This window comes from Hydra vulgaris, chromosome 07, assembly GCF_038396675.1.
Source record: "Hydra vulgaris chromosome 07, alternate assembly HydraT2T_AEP".
Taxonomy (NCBI): domain Eukaryota; kingdom Metazoa; phylum Cnidaria; class Hydrozoa; order Anthoathecata; family Hydridae; genus Hydra; species Hydra vulgaris.
The window spans coordinates 13,262,428-13,282,061 of record NC_088926.1 but is presented as its reverse complement, the minus strand read 5'-3'; the positions used below and the strand labels follow the sequence as shown (position 1 = coordinate 13,282,061).

The 19,634-nt window shown below is 27.5% G+C and overlaps 1 protein-coding gene across 1 annotated transcript in view; it reads left to right on the top strand.

Moving 5' to 3' along the window:
• The first annotated feature begins 4,516 nt into the window (after nt 1–4,516).
• Nucleotides 4,517–19,634, top strand: part of LOC100206937 (putative hydroxypyruvate isomerase) — a 38,439-nt gene continuing 23,321 nt past the window's right edge. Inside the window, exons 1-2 of the mRNA XM_065801108.1 lie at nt 4,517–4,852; nt 15,908–16,018. Coding sequence (XP_065657180.1) covers nt 4,738–4,852; nt 15,908–16,018 — 226 coding nt within the window. The 5' untranslated portion in view covers nt 4,517–4,737. The remainder of the gene's footprint in view (nt 4,853–15,907; nt 16,019–19,634) is intronic.

The window sequence follows — 19,634 nt, the reverse complement described above, 5'->3', positions numbered from 1 at the left end:
AATTTTACAACAAGAAGTTATAAAGTATTGAACATTAATCGTTAATTCAAAGCAGAGGTTTTACAGCTTTTCATTTTTTGCTATTAAATAGCGGTTTGCACAACGACTACCGAAGTGTTTAAAATTTTTTAAGTTATGTTATATTATGTTAAAATGATTTTTTACCGCTAATTTTTTTTTTACCGCTTACTAAAAACTATTAAAGTAAGGTATAAGTATAGAAATGGTCGGTGTAGAATAGGCTTTTCACGACCCGTATTTTACAGATCTGAAATGCTAGTTATTGTTATGTAGCATTGTTATTGTTATAAGATGAAGAGTTGTAAGTTTCCTAGTAGCATGCATCATTGGTGCAATATTGCTACAATGTTTATCTCAATGTTGGTCAAATGCTGTTAACAATATTGCACCATTACAAAATGTCCACATTTTAATATATATATATATATATAACAAATATTTTACAATATTGACGATATATATAAAGGGTAGATTAGGGCAATATAAACACCTTAAGCGAAAACTCGAATATATTCAAAAATAATTATGCTGGATCCAAAGTTTTTGCAAATAAAAATTTTTTTAGGGATCACTACTCAAGATCCACTTAAACATTTGGGCATACGAACTTTTTTCTTAAAAACACAGAGGTTTTAAAAAAATAGAAAAAGTGCTCATATTACCGAGACCACTTAGTAATGTGAACGATAAAAATTCAGATTTTTTAAATTTAATATATAGTAAATTATTTAGTATTGTTAAATTATTAAGAAATTTTACTTTTTTTTTGGTTTTTAATCAAAAGCAATTAAAACCACTACTATTTTAGGACTTTACACCAAGTAATTTCAATGAAAAACACTGGGTAATTTGAACATGCTCATATTACACAAAAATAGCATCTTTTAATAAAGTCAAAACTAAATGTTTCTATGCATTGTTTTTCAAACAAAAATGAATTGAACCTGTCATTTCGAAAAGGGCACAAGTCCATTTATTAAAACTTTTCAAAATCAACAAAAGTATGATTTTTATTAAAATAATGTCTAGGTTGCTAAAGAAATTAAACATAGAAGTAGATAAATAAAGAACGTATATAACTTATGTATTTTTTATTTTTTTTAAAAAAAACATAAATCATACAGAAATTTTTAATACAAACTTATAAACTAACTGTTAAAAGTTTTGGACTTATGTCCTTTTCGAAATGACAGGTTCAATTAGACTTTTAGCTAACATATTTTTCTTTATGAAAAAGTTAATTTCATTATTTTAGCACCAAAGTTTTGCGTCACAGATTTATTCATGCGTGATCATATTATTTTAACAACGCAAAAAATTTAACTGCATTATAATTAGATGATAGCTGCTAATTACTGCATATGAGTTTACGCTAATTGTACTGATTCCTGTTATCACCACATAAAGTCGATTCAAAAAATACAAAGCAACTTTAACTTCACTGCTTACATCCAAGAAATCTTTAAGTATGCTCTTATTACCAAGGTGCTCAAATTACCCTAATCTACCTAATACTACTGCAATATAATGCCAACGTATTTTTTTTATCATAACCAATAAATAAGGTTCAAATAAAATAGAGCACCCCGAGAGGGAATTGAACTCGCAACCCTGTCAGCAGAGCCACAAATAAGACATCTATTTTATACAAAGGACTACACTTTTATATCAATGAGGAGAAAAGTTAAAAGATTTTTGCGTAATAATAATAAGGCTTGCGTATTCTATATTTTATTCAATATATATATATATATATATATATATATATATATATATATATATATATATATATATATATATATATATATATATATATATATATATATATACAGTAAAATCCCGATATCTCGAACCCCGGATAACTCAAACTTCCAGTAGCTCAAACCACTTTTAAGTTCCCCTTGAACCCTCACTAATACTTTCGAACCATTTTATCTGTTCCCGTGGCTAATATTTTTCCGATAATTCGAACTTTAGAACAAAAATATAAAAAAAACCGCAATGAAGTCCTTGCATTGCAATGTAAACAATGATAATAGTTTGATCGTTTAGATTATAGTATAAGTTATACAACGTGCGTTGCAATATTAAAATAAAACTTGTTGAGTTTACAATTCTATTATGGCTACTGTCGCTGTAAAGAAAAAAAATGAAAGCAAAATCAATTAAAGAAAAGTACGCTGCTTTACGGAAAATTGATGAAGGGTTGTCAAAATCTCATGAAAAATGGCATTCCAAAAAATACGCTGTCATCATGGATCGAAAATAAAGAAAATTTTCGATAAAACTTTTGATAACTCGAATTGTTTTTACTTATCGACAATAGTTCGTGTAATAGAATGACCCGATAACTCGAACAATCGCTAACTCGAACTGTTTTCTAGGTCCCTTAGAGTTTCGAGATATCGGGATTTCACTGTATATTTATATTAATATTCTAGAAACAGTAGTATACTGAATAAAGTTTAAATCTTATAGAATATATGAAGAAAATACAACATCCTATCACTTATGATACGCTTGATTGATTGTTACGCGCGCAGTCTACACGTTTCAAAAATTACACGTACACGTTTCAAAAATTCTCTGTTCTCCGTCGGCGATGTTTATGAAAAGGTCTTGCTTTTTTCCATAAGTTTAGCTCAACTCTTAAAAAACCGCATATCTCTTTCAAAAAAAAGCAAATCGGAATTGCGCTATTTTAGACCGCGATCCGTGATATTAAAACGTTATCAGAAAACAGTTTTCTTGACCTCCCTCTCAGAACTACTTTATTTTTTCCAAATTTGCATTTTAAAGTATACTTAAAAACGCAATAGTAAAGTAGGTGGAATTCCACTTTCAATATTTTCAAGACTGAAATCTGAAGCTGGTGGAGGCCAAACATTTTAAATCCCAGTTCCAGATCTAAGAGATTCTCTAATTTTCATACAAACTTGATGAAAGGCAGAGTAACTAACATTAAATAAATTGTTCTCTTGTTCACTTTCAGTTTCATTATTTTCTGAAAGACCTGACTCGTGTGAATTTTGAGAATCAAGCTCACCAATTTCTTCATTTAAAACAACTCCACCTATATCCCCATAAAAAACAAGTTCACTTTGACTGCGATAAAACGGCTGATAAAATACCAAATCAGAATAACAATTTGTTAATCTTTTTTTTAAGCGACAGCTTTTTTATATATTTTATAATTGCTAGCATCCAAATTTTCTACTATTTTAACAATTTTTATAAAATATTCAGTAAGATAACCAAGGCGATAAACTTTTAACTTAATGATTTTAGTGTCAATAATTTGTCAAAAATTGTTTCAAGTCTTGCAAGTACTTAATGTATAAGTTGTTTTTTGAATCAAAGGACAACTTATACATTAAGTTGCAGGTGTCTCTGACTGTGGTATTAAAGATTTATAAAGTTCTGTATATTCATTGTAAAATGTTTTATGATACCTCGCAACAGCAACGCAATCCTCGTCTATAATGTGTAACTAAATACTTTCATCATTCTTATCTTCAGCTGCTCGACGCAATAAGCCACCATCAAAAGTTTGACATAAACTATGTTTCTGTATTTTTTTTGTTTTGTTTTGTTTTGTTGTGAAAATCTGTATAATAAAAATATTTTTTTACAAATAATACAAAGTGGCTGCAAAACTGAAGAACTTGCAAGACTCGGCCGCGGCCATATTTTTATTTTGTTTTTATTATTAAGAAGACGAGTAATTTGCTGCATGCATTTATTTAAAATGAGCTAGAGAATAATTATACGAAAATATGTTCTGTTTTTTATTGATAATTTTTAACGAAATAAAACGAAAGTCGTGTAGATCTTTTTTTATAGGGGATTTTTTTTATAAGGGGTTCTAACACTTTTTTCTCAAAAACTGCAGAAGAAAAACTTGGGAGCATTTTCGATAATGTTATTACATATTATAAAGTACTATTTCTGAAAAAATTACTTGGTTCTGAGAGGGAGGTCATAGACCGATGCGATTAGCATGCACGGATAGCGGTCTATTATTCTGGTCCTGTATATAGGTTTTTTAAAAATACGCCTCCGGCGGCTAAGCGACGCCATGGTTCAGGGTCGTTAAAGCAAAATACTTTAAACCAAAAAAAAATGCTGGTTATTATTATTATTACTATTAGAATACCAATTCTTTAATTTTTTTTTTAATGAAAACGAATTTAATATATATTTTAATATACTTAAAGTAGTAAAATTAGTTATATAAAATTGTTAATAAAATATTTAAATTATTATTAAAAATTTAATTAATTTAATGCAACGTTTTAATAACAAAGATAAAAAGGGGTGTTTTGTTAAAAAAAAAGTAAAGAAAAAACTCGCTGTAACATCTTTTCGCTTTTTAACTATTCGCTTTAACGACCCTGTGCCATTCCTATTTTAGCTCCGGTTTGTCGCACTAAGTTTCAAATTATAACAATAATTTAAAAGATAAAAATAAAGTTTGAGTTTTATTACTTTAATCCTAGAAAGCGATTAATTTTTTCTTATCGACACGCGACGATGAATTTTGTTTTCGTTGCAGCTTAATGTCTTAAAGTAGGCCGATACCTTTAACGTTAAAAACAATTTCTAAAACTGGAAAATGTTTTCTGACACAATGGTGTATTAAAATTGTAAGGGTAAAGACTTGATTTGTCAAAAATTCCTTCGTACATTGCAAAAAATAGTTTTAACAAACCTGTTATGGAAACTTCAACAGTTGAGAAAATAAAACCATTAAAATTTTCAGCAAGTTTATCGTTTCTTTTTCCAGAAGTTTTAGGTATTCCAAAACGATATGCAGCTGCGAAGGCATCAGGTACTTTTTAATGTGACTTCGTAATAGTTTTTGTTTGTAATAAATTAAAGCAATTCAATTTGTTTTGAATGAAAATAACAAAAGCCTCAAAACTCCTGGAATAGAATAATCAGCATGATAAATGCTAAATTCAACAATCGAAATAACATAACTTATTTCTAAATTCTAGTTCTTAAAAGAATTAAATCGCTAACATTTTAAAATGTTTTTCGTCAGTAATTTAGATCCTCTGAAAAGTTGTTTCTTTTTTATAAGCTTAGAAAATCCATTTCCAAATAGCATTTCAATGAGAACCTAACTATAACCTAATAATTTACAATATAATAACAATAATGTAGCCACAAAAGTATCTTTAAAAAATTGACAATATAATATAGTGTCTTGCAATGAACACTGCATTTATTACAATTGCAAAATTGACAACGACACTAAATGCCAATTAATTAATCATTCTAAACCAGATCTTGAAAAAGTTTTTGAAAAAGTTGCAAAAAAAAAATAAAGTGAGAAATACCGTTTTTGTAAACCAATAGTATATGGTAAATGTAATAAAATGGTTCCCCAAGATTAACAACAAATGCTACTGTATTTTAATCTGGTTTGATAAAGAATTCTATCTTTCCATCTCTAAAAAATTGTTTCAGGATTTGTTAATCCGTGCTAAGCAATTTGCAGAAAATTTAGATAAAGCGTTAGACATTTACTTTTATTAAAATTTTGGGGTCATACCATATCAAGTGAAGCAAATTTTTATGAGGTTCTTTATGGATCATCTCAAATTTTACTGAAACTTTTTGATTATATAAAAATATATGCATAGCATATAGCATATATATTTTAATATACTTTAAGTATATTAAAATATATATTAAATTCGTTTTCATTAAAAAAAAAAATTAAAATAATGGTATTCTAATAGAAACAAGCATTTTTTTTAGCTTTAAAGTATTTTGCTTTAATGACCCTGGCGTCGCTTAAAAAAAGAAAAGCATGTTTTAAAAATTTTAGATCAATATCTGATATAGTTCTTAAGAAAAATGAGCTATTTAAGTAGTCGGCTATTTTGCATGAAATTTCACTCTACAAGAAAAAAGGTTTTTTTCATCATTTTTAACAGCTAATAACTTTTGAACAAGTTGGTTCTATACTTCATTTATTTTAAGATAGCAAGTATGCTATGGATATTTTTAAAAGAACAAAAAATTTAAATTCTGGCATCTTAACTTTTTCCATAATGGTGGGCTAAAGTTGATATTTTTGATTTAATATTGAAATTTTTTGCGACTTTAAAGAACTTCATCTTAAAAATTAGTTCAAAAATTGATACAAATTAAGTTGGCTGTTGATCTTCACATGTTGCATAAATATTTAAAAAATCAGTCAATTAAAGAGCTGCATTTAAAAGTTATAGGTCATCAAATTGAGTTGGATCAAGATTTTCTTAAAATTGATCTGCGATGCAAAGCATCTGTTACCTAAGATGGCACTTTTTTCATAAAATTTCTTATACGCATCAATCAAAGAGTGTTAATTAATAAAAACCATAAAAATTAATGGGCACTTAATTATAATCCCAAAAGATAGTTTTTAAAAGCAGACAAAAAAAGTGAAAAGTAAGTTTCAATATATATATATCTTTTTAAACATCTTTGCTTCCACCAAGGCTGCAAGCAGCCACTAATTATAGTTGGAAGTTACTGAAAGAGAAAAGATGAAGATTGTAGAGCAAGATAACAATTGACGGACGACTTAAAAGATTGCAAATTATATGAATCAGGAAAGCAAGATGAAGGAAGCGAATTCCAAAGAGCTGATGTTCGAGGAAAAAAACTAGACGAATAAGCGTTTTTGGAGCACTTAGGAACAGTCACAGAAAAAGGATGACACTTAATTGAATGACGAGTAACACGAGAATGAATTTTAGTAGATGGCACAAGAGACGCTAGCTCTTTAGAGCAGTGCCCATTATAGTATTTGTAGAAAAGAGAAAGAGAAGCAACATTACGACGATGTGATAATTGTTAGAGGTTGGCTGCAAGAGCAGGTCCAAACTATTTAAACTAATACCTTAATTTAATACAAAAGAAAAAGAAGTCCAAGAAAAAGAAATTTATGTTGACAGCCTTACATTAAAAGAAGATCTTAATTTAAGTATTGCAAGTTTTGGATGCTCACCTCTCAAACTTGTTTCAAAAAAAGATAGAGTTGCATATGGAAAGTGTAAAATTGTTAATGTAAGAGCTCTTACACAAAGGTCTGTTGCCAATGTGCTAGGTTTAGAAATAGGTGCACTTAGTGAAATTGAATCACTTTCATAAAAATGTTTGAAAAAAACAAAGATTTAGACAATATTATGATTCAAATTATATCAAGATTTGACAAAACATTGTGAAAATCCAAAAAAATCACACTTCTTTCACTCCAGACAGTTGGTCAATAGAGAAAACTCATAGGTATTTTTTGACTTTAAAAAGATCTGTAGTACAAGCCAGAAAACTAGAAAAAAAAGTGGAATACTATCAAAACTTTCTTCAAAATCGGGTAGAAAACTTAGCAAAGATGTAATTGCAGAGGTTGTTCAGTTCTATCAATGCGATGAATATTCAAAGGTTTGTCCAGGAAAGAAAGAGTTTGTTTCAGTTAAAGTAGATGATATAAAGCATTAAATCCAAAAACTACTTTTTCTCGTCAATATGAAAGAACTTCATATTGAGTTTAAAAAGAAACATAATTATCTTAAAGTTGGATTTTAAAAATTTTGTGAGCTAAGGCCCAAGTAGTGTATTCCTGTGGGTGGTGCTTCTGGTCTGCATGCAGTTTGTGTTTAACAGTACCATCAAAATGTAAAGCTCTTTATACAGAAAATTGCTGATTACAAAAACTGCTGATTACAGAAAATTGCTGATTACAAAAAATTGATTACAGAAAATTGATTGATTACAGAAAATTGCTGATTACAAAAATTGCTGATGACAGAAAATTGCTGATTACAAAAGCTTATTGAAATTTTGTATGCTGCATAGCTGCAATAAATGTACTGGAAAGCAGGTTTTGTTAGATTACATTGACACTTTGTTTGGTATTATATTATGAAAATTAGCTTAAATGAAATTAGTGAAGATTTTTATCAATGGCAAAAATCAAATTTTCAATGTATTTTAGCACCAGCAACTTTGCCTTTAGATGAATTTATTGCAATTTTTTATGAACAGTTAGATAATTTACTAGAGCATTATTTTATATCAAAAAGTCAAACCACCTACTTTCAATATTTAAACTAATTTAAAAGAAAAACAAGTTTTAGTTCTTCTTGACTTTGCAGAAAACTATAGTTCTCCAATACAGGATGCAGTGAAAGGTGCACTGGAATAACAGACAGACAACTTTGCACCTTATTTATTTTATAAATGATAAAAAACTTAATAGTCAAAGTTCTTGTGTTATATCAGATCATCTGAAACATGGAACAGATGCTGTTCATTGCTTTATCAATAATGTTATTGATAAACTCAAACAATTACAAATATTTGAGCACATTATCTATTTTAGTGATGGAGCTGCATCACAATTTAAAAATTATAAAAATATTATCAACTTATGCTACCATAAACAAAATTTTGACATTACTGCAGAGTGGCACTTTTTTGAAACATTACATAATAAAAGTCCTTGTTATGGAGTTGGTGGAATGTTAAATTTTTTTGTTGCACAAGCCAGTCTACAGTCACTTAAGGATCCTATTGACACATCAAGCAAAATGTACAGCTGGTGTGTTCAACATGTTGAAGGAATATCATTTATTTTTGTTGACAAAGTTTCAATAGAAACACATATTACAAATTTCAATTTGGAAGAGAGATACCATTCTTCTTCTACAATACCTGGGACACGAAACCACCACAGTTTTATACCAATGTCACTTACCTCAATAAAAATTCTTAGTATTCTTAGTATATTTATATTCTTAGTATTTCAGAAGAGCATCAAGATCTTCATTTAGCCACTGTCATGTATGAAATATCACTTGGCTCAGTGTGCAGTTTATGTATTGTATATAAATTAATTAATTGCCATAAAAAATTTTTTTTTAAATCTTGTAACTTTTTGGGAAATACAAAAGAAAAACTTGCAATTTTCATAGTGGAGTTACTTAAGGTCCGGAAATAAAAACACTTAAATCGTTTAAAAGTTATGATATTGAAAAATTTACAGTAAACAACTGCGCTTTATGTTTGTTAAAAAATTATCTATCAAGTTTGATTATCTATTAATATATATATATATTGATAGATATTATATATAAATATTTGATAGATATTAGTTAACTAATACGTAAACTAATTGTTATTAAGTGTATACATAATATGTAAACACTTAAAAAAAATTTATTTTGCTTATTATATATTGGATGTTACGCATTCGCTGTTTTTTTAAACTATCGTGCAGCTGTTATGCATTAAATAACATTAGTAGTTGTATCATGTTTTTAATTGGATAAATAAAGTTTTTATTTGCTTATATCATGCTTTAGGACTTTTGAACATTTGGACTGGTAACTAATTAATAATTAGTCTAATAACTCAATATGAGTTGTTTATATAATGTTTTTATGTGAAATTATAACATTATTATTTGTTTATAACATGTTTAAATTTCCAAATACATTTTACTTAAATAAATATAAACTAAATGAAAGATTCTCACTTTATTTTTTAATTAAATAATAAACTCATACTGTGATATCAACATGAGCTCAAAAAAGCTTACAAGATCTACAAAGGCTTTAGTAAAAAGAATATTTAGTAGAAAACCCTATAATTTACACATGAGCGATTCGCCAACTTACAAACAGCTCATTCAATATGATTACAAGTTTGTGAAAGATTTATTTTACAGGCAGAAATTAACTTTGGACTTGAAAATTGATGTGACAAAAGTCAGTTTTTTTAACCTTTTTAACCTTTTTTAACCTGATAAATGATAACCCATTGAAAAATAAAATTTTCAGAACATTTCAAGCAGTGTCTATATACCCAGTATAAGTTGGTTAGAGAAGAACTAGAAATGTTGTTTAATCTGTCTGCTTGTCAGTATGATATTCCAATTATTAATAATTGTAAAATAGGTGAATATAAATTAAAACAATTTTTTTGAATGTTAAGTGATAAGAATTTAAATGTGTAGTTAGAAATCCAGTACCCTATTTAAACCTCCTCAAACCCCCCCCTACCTTCCCTTGTTCTCCCCACCACCACCACCACCTTCTAAGGTTTGCAGAAGCCTTTGCAACAAATTTTTTAAAAATTGTTTTAATTTGATAGTAAAACAATAAACATTTAGGCAAGCTGGATGTCGAGAAAAGTGAGTGCACAATGAAACAGTTTATCTCTGTGAGAAAAGTAAAAAAGTAATACATGCAATTTTTTTTACCAGTATCATTATGCATTTACAAATACACTTCACAAAAATGGAAGATTAATTAAAAGAAAAGAACATTAACTGCTTATCTCTAATCATTTGACCGAGACTTTATATTTCATCGACTTGTCACTTTAAATTAAAACACTTTCAATTTTATAATACCTTACTTGTTTTAAGTCTCTGTTACGGTAAGCGAATATTTAAAGGATAAATGATGCAAGATAGGACAAAAATGAAGTTGGAGTTTAGGTAGTGTGGACCAAGCAGTGGCAACGATGGTTGTAAAATTGTTTATTAGAGAGAAAAAGAGGCTACTGTAAGGCAAATTAAACAGAAAAATCTTCAAACAACATCAGAAGTTGATTCAGATAAAAGTTTTAGTGTAGTGGTAGAGCGCTTGCCTCATAAGCGAGAAGTTCCGAGTTCAATCCCCACCATGTCCCTGGTAGTACTCAACTTGTTCCTCTACGCAGGGGCCTTGTTCTTCAAGATTTGTTTTTTTGAAGTAATAGAGTTGAGAGAGGGTTGTAACCACAACTAAAGTAGACTCCTCAACTGCAGTGACCTTCATGGCTTTGGGGAGGTAAATTGAAGTCTTAAAAAATAAAAAATTGACTGTGTAATAACTGAATATAGGGTAATTTATGAAAAAACAAGAGTGGCTTATTCAATTGATAGTATGCACCGTCAAGAAGTTTTATAACTAAAAATAATTGATGTAGATAGAAAAAAAGACTAAAATTCATTAGTTTATGAAATGAAGAAATAAATTTTTGAAAATACAAGACAATGAAATACAAGAGTAATTGGGTTTCAAACTGTGTCAAACTTGCCTTGTGTCAAACCACCAAATATAAACATCATCTCACTTTTTCTTGTGAAAATTTTTTCTCGACATATCAAGTTCTTTTCAGCAATTGTTCTATAAGCAATAGTTCCAGGCTACACATGTTCTGGTGCTTGTAAGGATGATGGTTTGTTTGTAAAGTTAGGATTAGGAGGTTGTTTGCTTCACCAGTCTTGGCTACCAATTCTCATGTTATATCTGAAATAAATGGAAAAAAAACAATGAACCTAAAAAGTATTCTTTAAAAAACGTTTCTTTAAAATAATACAATTTATCAACAAACAGGAGATAACAGAGTACAAAATAATGTATTGATAAATCTTTAAGGTAACTTTCACTGATGCTGTGAAGAAAATTTTCTTTATGCAATACTACTAGATAATAAAGTTGTAATTGATTGCGCTCTTAATCAAATCCTACAAACTAAGTATCCAGGAAAATTGATTTAAATTTCAAGCTTAAAGTCAAAGTTATGGAAGTTAAACTCTTGCTTTTCAAAGCTGATATTTGGACTGACTTAAGTGACGTTTCTACAACAAAGGTTGAGCTTTTGAGTTTTTGTTTCTTCAAATGAGTTACTACAAGCTATTCAAACTGGTAATAAACTCTCTCTTACTGATCTGCCAAACAATTCCCAATTAGTAGTAAGAGCTTTAAAACTCATATCTGAAGCTTCTAATTTTTTTACGAAAGGGTGAAAAGACTTTTTGGCTAAAAACCAAAACAGAACCAAAAACAAGAGAAAGGCAAAAAAGTTGAATATATATTGTATACTTTCTTCTGACTAATATTGCTATCTATAATAGTATCTTTAGAGAAAAGAGTCATTCCATCGCCTATGTGTTGCATATAATAATGCACTTTGCTTGATATTAAACAAGCCACCATGGAACAGTGCAAGTGAGTTATTTGTGAAATAAGGTGCCCATTCACTTAATGTTGTTATTTGCAAGCAACAATACTTCTCATTGTTACTGCTGCAGAATAGTGAGAACCTCGTAACAAAAGCTTTTGTTAACTCAGACAGGTTCTTGCAGTCTCCACTGATGTTTAAATGGAGAGCTGTGTTATATTTATAACACTTTAATTTCTTATCTTTATTTTATTTTTATTTTTTTCTTGGGTTTTGTTTATATTCAAGTGTGTTAGTCTTTGTTTTATTCTAATCCACTTTATTTTACCCATTGTATATTTATTATATTGGGCTTTGAGCCTGTCAATAAATTTTGATTGATTTGATTGATTGATTGATTGATTACACACTTGTATGTTACAAATATTGAAATCAAAAACTATTATTCTAAGACTTAGACAACTGAAAAAGTTTTAATTTAAAGAATGTTAGATATTTTTAATTAAAAAAAAGAGTTTATTTAAAAGAAAAATATGTTTTTAAACAAAAACCATTAAAGTTGCTGGGTTAAATAAATATGTACCTGCGTATGCCAAAACACCCCAACCAGAACCAGTGAGAGCAATTGTTAAATAAGTGTGTTTATTTTTTTTACCAATTTAAAAAAAAAACCTTGTTCTCTCACATTTGCAAACTAAGGTACATTTCCCTGACTGGTTCTAATGAAATTTATTGTTTAGGGGAGGGGGTGTCATACATCCTTTTATTATTATTCGAAAAATTTAATTTTTTGTGAATTTTATTAATTTTGTTTATTATCTTAAAAAATTGAATTATCTAAATATCTAAAAAAAAATTTCGACTGAAATTTGAAGTTATATATAAAAAAATATCTTAAAATATTTCGTCTAATACGTTTGTATTTAAAATGTTTGTAAATTTTTTTCAGCACTACAATTTACAAATTGCATTTTTTAAAAATTATGTTATAAAGTGGGGGTTATAAGTTTTTATCTATTGGGATTATAAAGCTAAAAGCATTGATATTTTTTTTATTATTATTTTATAACAAATAACATTATTTAATTCAATGCATTTATTTATTTTGTTAACTGGGTCAAATTATTATATTTCAACCAATTTGAAAAAAACTCTGGGGGTTACCATCTCTGATTTTCCTGATTTTTACATATTGTTATGTGCATTATGTAGATTAGTTAAATTTGAAATTTCAGACTTCCAACAGTTCAGAAATTAAAGCCTTAGAAACATGACACAGTGGCCCCTTTTGATTTATTAAATGGTCAAAACAGACTTCTTTAGAACTAACCACTGGTTACCTATAATAAAATAGAATTTAAAGAAATAATGGTTTCATTTTGAAATTAATTTAGATACTTAGATATTAAGTATCTAAATATCTGAATTAATTTAAAGACCTTCATTTGAACCATAATGAAGGTCTCTAAAAAGTTACTGCCCCCTTTATTTGTGCCCCTATCAACTATAAAGACCAGATCAAGGAGAGGTCAGCTAACCATATCTTTTTTTTTATTAAGAAATGACTTATAATTAGTTGCACCCTTCACATAGACCAGTTGGCAGATTAGAGGGGTACTGGTTTCAGGTAACACATTCAACCGCTGATAATTGAAAAATAAAGTTGTTAAAAAATGCTGGCATTTTTAGTGTGGATTTGACAAGTTTATAATGTTTGTATTTTCAGATAGTTGGGTCAAATGGTCTTATATGCTGTTAATCTTAGATCAAAGCAAAGTGTTAGAAAAATTTACAAGCGTCTCAAAATGGCTGAAAATTAGACTTTTTAGGCAAGTGGATATTTTGCTTTTAGATATATTTGAGTTCTAAACTGCAACAAGGTGCCTATATTTTGCCCATTTATTGCAGAAAGTATTAGCTAATCAGGAAACTTATCTGTAAAGACTTGTGGATGAATAGAATAATGCTACAGTTAGTTTCATTTTGGCATATTATAGCAATTTTAGGATTTTTTCCAAAGTTGAGGAGGTCATAATTTTTTTCTAATTTAACACAAATTAATAAAAAACACTTTTATAAGAAGAGAACTATCCAGAAAATAGTTCTAGAAAAAATGAGACACTTGTTGAAAGTGAGAAAAAAGTTATACAGCTCTAAAGTAGTCTGTTTTGATCATTTGTAAATCGAAGGGGGCCACTGTGTCATGTTTCTAAGGCTATAATTTCTGAACTGTTGTACTTAGAAGTCTGAAATTTCAAATTTAACCAATCTACATAATACACATAACAATATGTAAAAATCAGGAAAATCAGAGGTGGTGACTCCCAGAGTTTTCTTCAAATTCGTTGAAATATAATGATTTGACCCTACTTCAGATTTTTTTAATGGAAAGTTTACCTAACTTTTAGAGACTATCTTTTGGGATTATAATTAAGTGCCCATTAATTTTTATGGTTTTTAGTAATTAACAGTCTTTGATTGATGCGTATAAGAAATTTTATGAAAAAAGTGTCATCTTAGGTAACAGATGATTTGCATCGCAGATCAATTTTAAGAAAATCTTAATCGGACTTTGACAACCTATCACTTTTAGCAGAATACAGCTTTTTAATCAACCGATTTTTTTAATATTTATTAATTTATTATTATTAATTTATTAATAATATTAATATTTATCAGCCATGTGTAGATCAACAGGCAACTTGATTTGTATGAATTTTTGAACTAGTTTTTAAGATTAAGCTCTTTAAAGTTACAAAAAATTTCAATCTTAAATCAAAAATATCAACTTTAGCCCACCATTATGGAAAAAGTTAAGATGCCAGAATTTAAATTTTTGGTTCTTTTAAAAATATCCATAGCATACTTGCTACCTTAAAATAATTGAAGTATAAAACCAAGTTGTTCAAAAGTTATTAGCTGCTAAAAATAATGAAAAAAACCTTTTTTTCAAAATAGCCCACTACTTAAAAAATGTTTTCTCAAGAACCATATTAGATATTGATCTTAAACTTTCAAAACATGATTTTCTCATATATATGTACAAAATCAAAAAGTTTCAATAAAATCTGAGATGGTCGATTTGCTCCACTTGACATGGAATGACCCTTTGACATTATTATAGGAATTTCTAATGGGATTCCACACCATTTAATAAATATGCTTTTGCTGCTAGTGGGTATAATAAAAAGATTACTTTCAAAGATTAATTTCAAATATATTTTATGTCTGTACGTTGTAACAACACCGCATGAAAACAGACTTAGTTACATTGGTTTAATGCACACATTTTAAGACCAATAAAATTTTATTTTAATACAGAAGTAAAAATTCATTCAATATGTTATTCAAAATTGTTCGAACATTATGTTTTTTGCTTATTTATTTATTCTACTTACTTTTTCTGAAAAATTAAACATTATTAAAAAGTAAATTTTCAACAATGTTTAATTTTGTAAACAAGCTAATTTTTATAGCATTATACCAGGTTTGGCTTGGTGTTGTTTAAAAAATATTTTATAAATATATTAGCCCTCAGAAAAATGAGATTGCTTGTAAACTCCTGGCATTAAGTCAACAAATGAATTTTGACGTAAAGGTTTTACCATAAGGCATAGAAACGAGATCTGCAATTTTTTTGCCAAATTTTAACACTTTTATGTCAGCAATTAGATTGGCATTGTGGAATGCTGACCCTAATTCCAACAAGTGATGTATAAATATTTACATACATGCGTATATACATATATATACATAAAGGAGTGTAGCAACACTCCTTAGTGGCAGCAAGTTATAATATAGTCTATATATGAACTAAAGCCCCTGGTAGCAAGCTGTTTCAGTGTGATGTCAGAAATGTTATCTAAACATGCATTCATAATATATATGTTGATGATGGTTGTATTTTTTAAACTTCTAATAATGTAATTTATAGGTTTTCAAGGAGTGGAGTGTACAACACATATTTATGACTATGCCCTACCTGAGCTGATTGCTGCTCAAGAAAGTACAAAACTAAAACAAGTTCAAATGAATTTTTTTTGCGGTGAGTAGTAACTTAGTATTACTTGGTTATTTTAATATTGATATTTTTTTACTTGCAGAGTAATGCAGGATTTCTAAAAAAAAATTTTACCTTGATTTTTTAGTTTCAAATAGATTTATAAATATAGTCATAAAATAATAGTCATAAAAGTTTGACTTATCTCTTAAAGTTAAATTGCAATAAGATAATAAATGGCAAGAAAGTGTGTAATTGATGTTCTCTTTTGTTTTAACTACACTTTTCCTGGGATCTTATTGCAACGAAACTAAAAATTTTTTGAATGGTTTAAATAATTAAAGTTAAGATTGAGTTACAAATATTTTTTTAATTAAAATAATTGTAATAATAATAAATAATAATTATTTCAAACTAAATTTAAAAAATAAATAATTTGTAATTGATTTTGTTGTTTCAATTTTGTTTGGAATTTTTACTTGTAGCAAAACAATTTTGTTACTATAAAACTGTAAATGTAAATTGCGTTATGTAAACACAAGTTACTAAAATAATAAAATATGAATTAATTTGTATAATATAAGTAATTATAAAAATTATTTAACACTTAATGTAAATTGGTTTATGTCGAAGATGCATTACTTAAAAAGCATGTATTTAAAAAAAATTTTAAAATGCTTTTAAAAAAATAACTAAAGCACAAATATTTACTGTGACTATTACATATTTTTATACACTATTACATTAATTTTTAGTTAAAATAAAAAAACGTGTTTATTTTATATTATTCATTTTAAGTTTATAGATTATTTATATTGTAAAAAAATATAAGGTAGTAAATTTTTTTAAATTTTTTTCTTAAAACTGTATTAGTCAATATAGTTTTGCGTGGCATGGCTTTATGTGAATCGTTGTTTTTGTAAATACCTCACAATTTAATTACAGACTATTATATCAATATTTATTATACTATTATACCAATATTTTTTTTTTTTCTAAAATTAAAAAATTGCAAAAAAAAAAAAACAATTAAAAAGATAATAGTTAATGTAAAATTTTGATAATTTTTTTGGTTAAAAAAAAATTAATTGCAGATAAAGTATTTTATACAGAAGCATTTCAGGCAAAATAATTTGAATGAAACGAAATCCGTGATAGATGAACTATTTTGAGACCAGCCATGGGCAAAATTATTTAAAAAGTCAACTTTGACTCAAGTGAGTTTCAGGTAAAAGCTAAATAATTTTAAGAATCAATATCTTGTACATTAGATAATATTAGATAAGAAGCTTGAATGTCATTTAAAACTCACATGGCAAGCCAAGCAAGTCATTCATCTGAAAGCTATTAGTTTAAATTTTTTTTATTAACTTATCACTGTCGACATTTTAAGCATCATATTTAATGTAATATTATCATATTTAATGTATTTTTAAAACACAATAGATTTATTTAAAATTTGCACATAAAGATTTGTTAAATCATAAAAGTTATATCATAAAATTATCAATATAAAAAAGTTAAAAAGTTTTTTAAGTATTTCAAGTAATGACATTCGTCGATTAAAAAGTCATTTTCACTAATTAAAAATTTACTAGAAGAGTTTGGAAATCTATAAAAGAGTTTAGTGCTAATAAACAAATTTTATTTATTACATTTTTAATATAAAAAAAAATATATATATATATAACAATAAAAAAAATATATATAAAAGAAAACAATATAATAACTGTCATACACATTTATTAAAAACAATCGTTTTAACTTTTAGGAAAAACTATATTTAAAAGCAATTTATGCAATTAAAATAGCTTAAAGAATCAAACTCATTCATTCAAATTTTAATTTCATTTGTCTTTCAATTTGTCTTTTCTCTCAACCATTTAACACAAAGCAGATACAAATATAAAAAAGAAGATTGCGTATAATGAAACAAGTTGAAAAATAATCTTTTTTATAATTTAACATTTTAAAGTATAAAAGTATTATTTATTTCTGATTACGACCCACAATTTTAAAAACTCATTTCATTGAATTTTATGTATCTATAAAATTTCTAATTATTTTACTGTTGCAGAAGCCTTGAATTGCTCTTATGAATTAAGTAAGGAGACCACAGCTGCTAGCCAAAGTCCCCTAACTCAATTTGAAATTTTTTTTCAAATGTCAGTGTTGTAAAGTATAGATGGTCTTTTTTTTATTATTCTACAGCTGGCAACAACCTAAACCTCTAATACTGCAGAAATGCTGTAGGGTCATTCCATATGAAATCATCCAGATCATGACACCCTTACATCTCTTACGATTTTGTTCATTTTTACCTCACTTGCAGTCCAAATTAAAAAAATAATGCTGACTCAGCATTTTAGTGATTACCTGAAGCGATTACAAAGCAACTTTGACATAGAGTATCTTTATAATGGCTTGGTTTGGGAAATCTCCTAAAATTTGGTACCCCAATAGATTTTTACTTGCGGAATCCAAAAAGAGCCCTCTCAAGATTCGATTGTCTCAGGAAATGCCTCATCTATCCAATTTTGTTCAAAATTATTGACTTTTGGAGGTAAAATGAAGACTGTGGCCCAAAACCCCGAATAATAAGTTCAATTGTATATTATTATTTTACTTTAGGTCTACTTGAAAAATATTAGATTCATCAATTGTCTCTAATACTTGATCAAAATTTGCATTTAAAAATTGTGTCTTTTTAGAAAAATTTAAATTTTGTAACAAAAGCAATTGAAATGTTTTTTAAAACATTTATTTGAATAAAACATCAAATTTGTTATTTATTGACTAGTTTAGGATGTTTATAGTCATAAGCCAAAAGAGGGTAAATAATGAAAAAACAATTTTTTTTCATTATTTACCTCTTATTTCAAAGTAAGCACTCAAAACTAAAATCTTTTCACGATTTTAAAAATCATAAATTTTAAAACCAAAAATATTGAAATGTTTTAAAACATTTTAACAATCAATATCTTTATGGTATTATTTAGTAGATTAATACTAATATAGTCATTGACATAATAAGGTGGACTGTGGGATTTATTTTAACCCCCTCCTTCTCAGCCTTCCATCCAAGGATTTGAAAAAAAGAAGAAAAGAAAGAAAAATTCTAAATGCAAGATAGGTAAATAAAATTACAACAAAATAATTTAAAATGTATTTAATTTTTTTTTGTAACCAACTGCTTATATTTTTCAAATCTAAATCAGATATGTTGTACGTACGACCTGATATTGTTGTGGGTGTAGAAATTAGGCATATAACTACAGAATTAAGCACCCAGCACTCGTGATTTCTTACTGGCCAAATAAGGTTTTTACCTGGTCCATGTGGATGCATGAATCTGACTTTTATATCAAGCTTACTCATATCTTAAGCAATCCCTACCCACCAAAATCCGTCATAAAACCATGCAATATAATCCATTTTTTTAATGTTTAATGAAATCTCTTTATAATGCTTGTTTTTTTGAATGATATCAAATATTTCAATACATGTATCAATACTTGTTTTTTTATAACTTATAGTATTTGAAGCAATTGGAATAAAATGATGATACGTCCTTGTGCCAGCAACTGTTCTTCCACCTAAATGTCTTTTTTCTAATCGTGCTCGTGTTAGGTCGATTTCATCTTTAGAAAATAATTTAAAG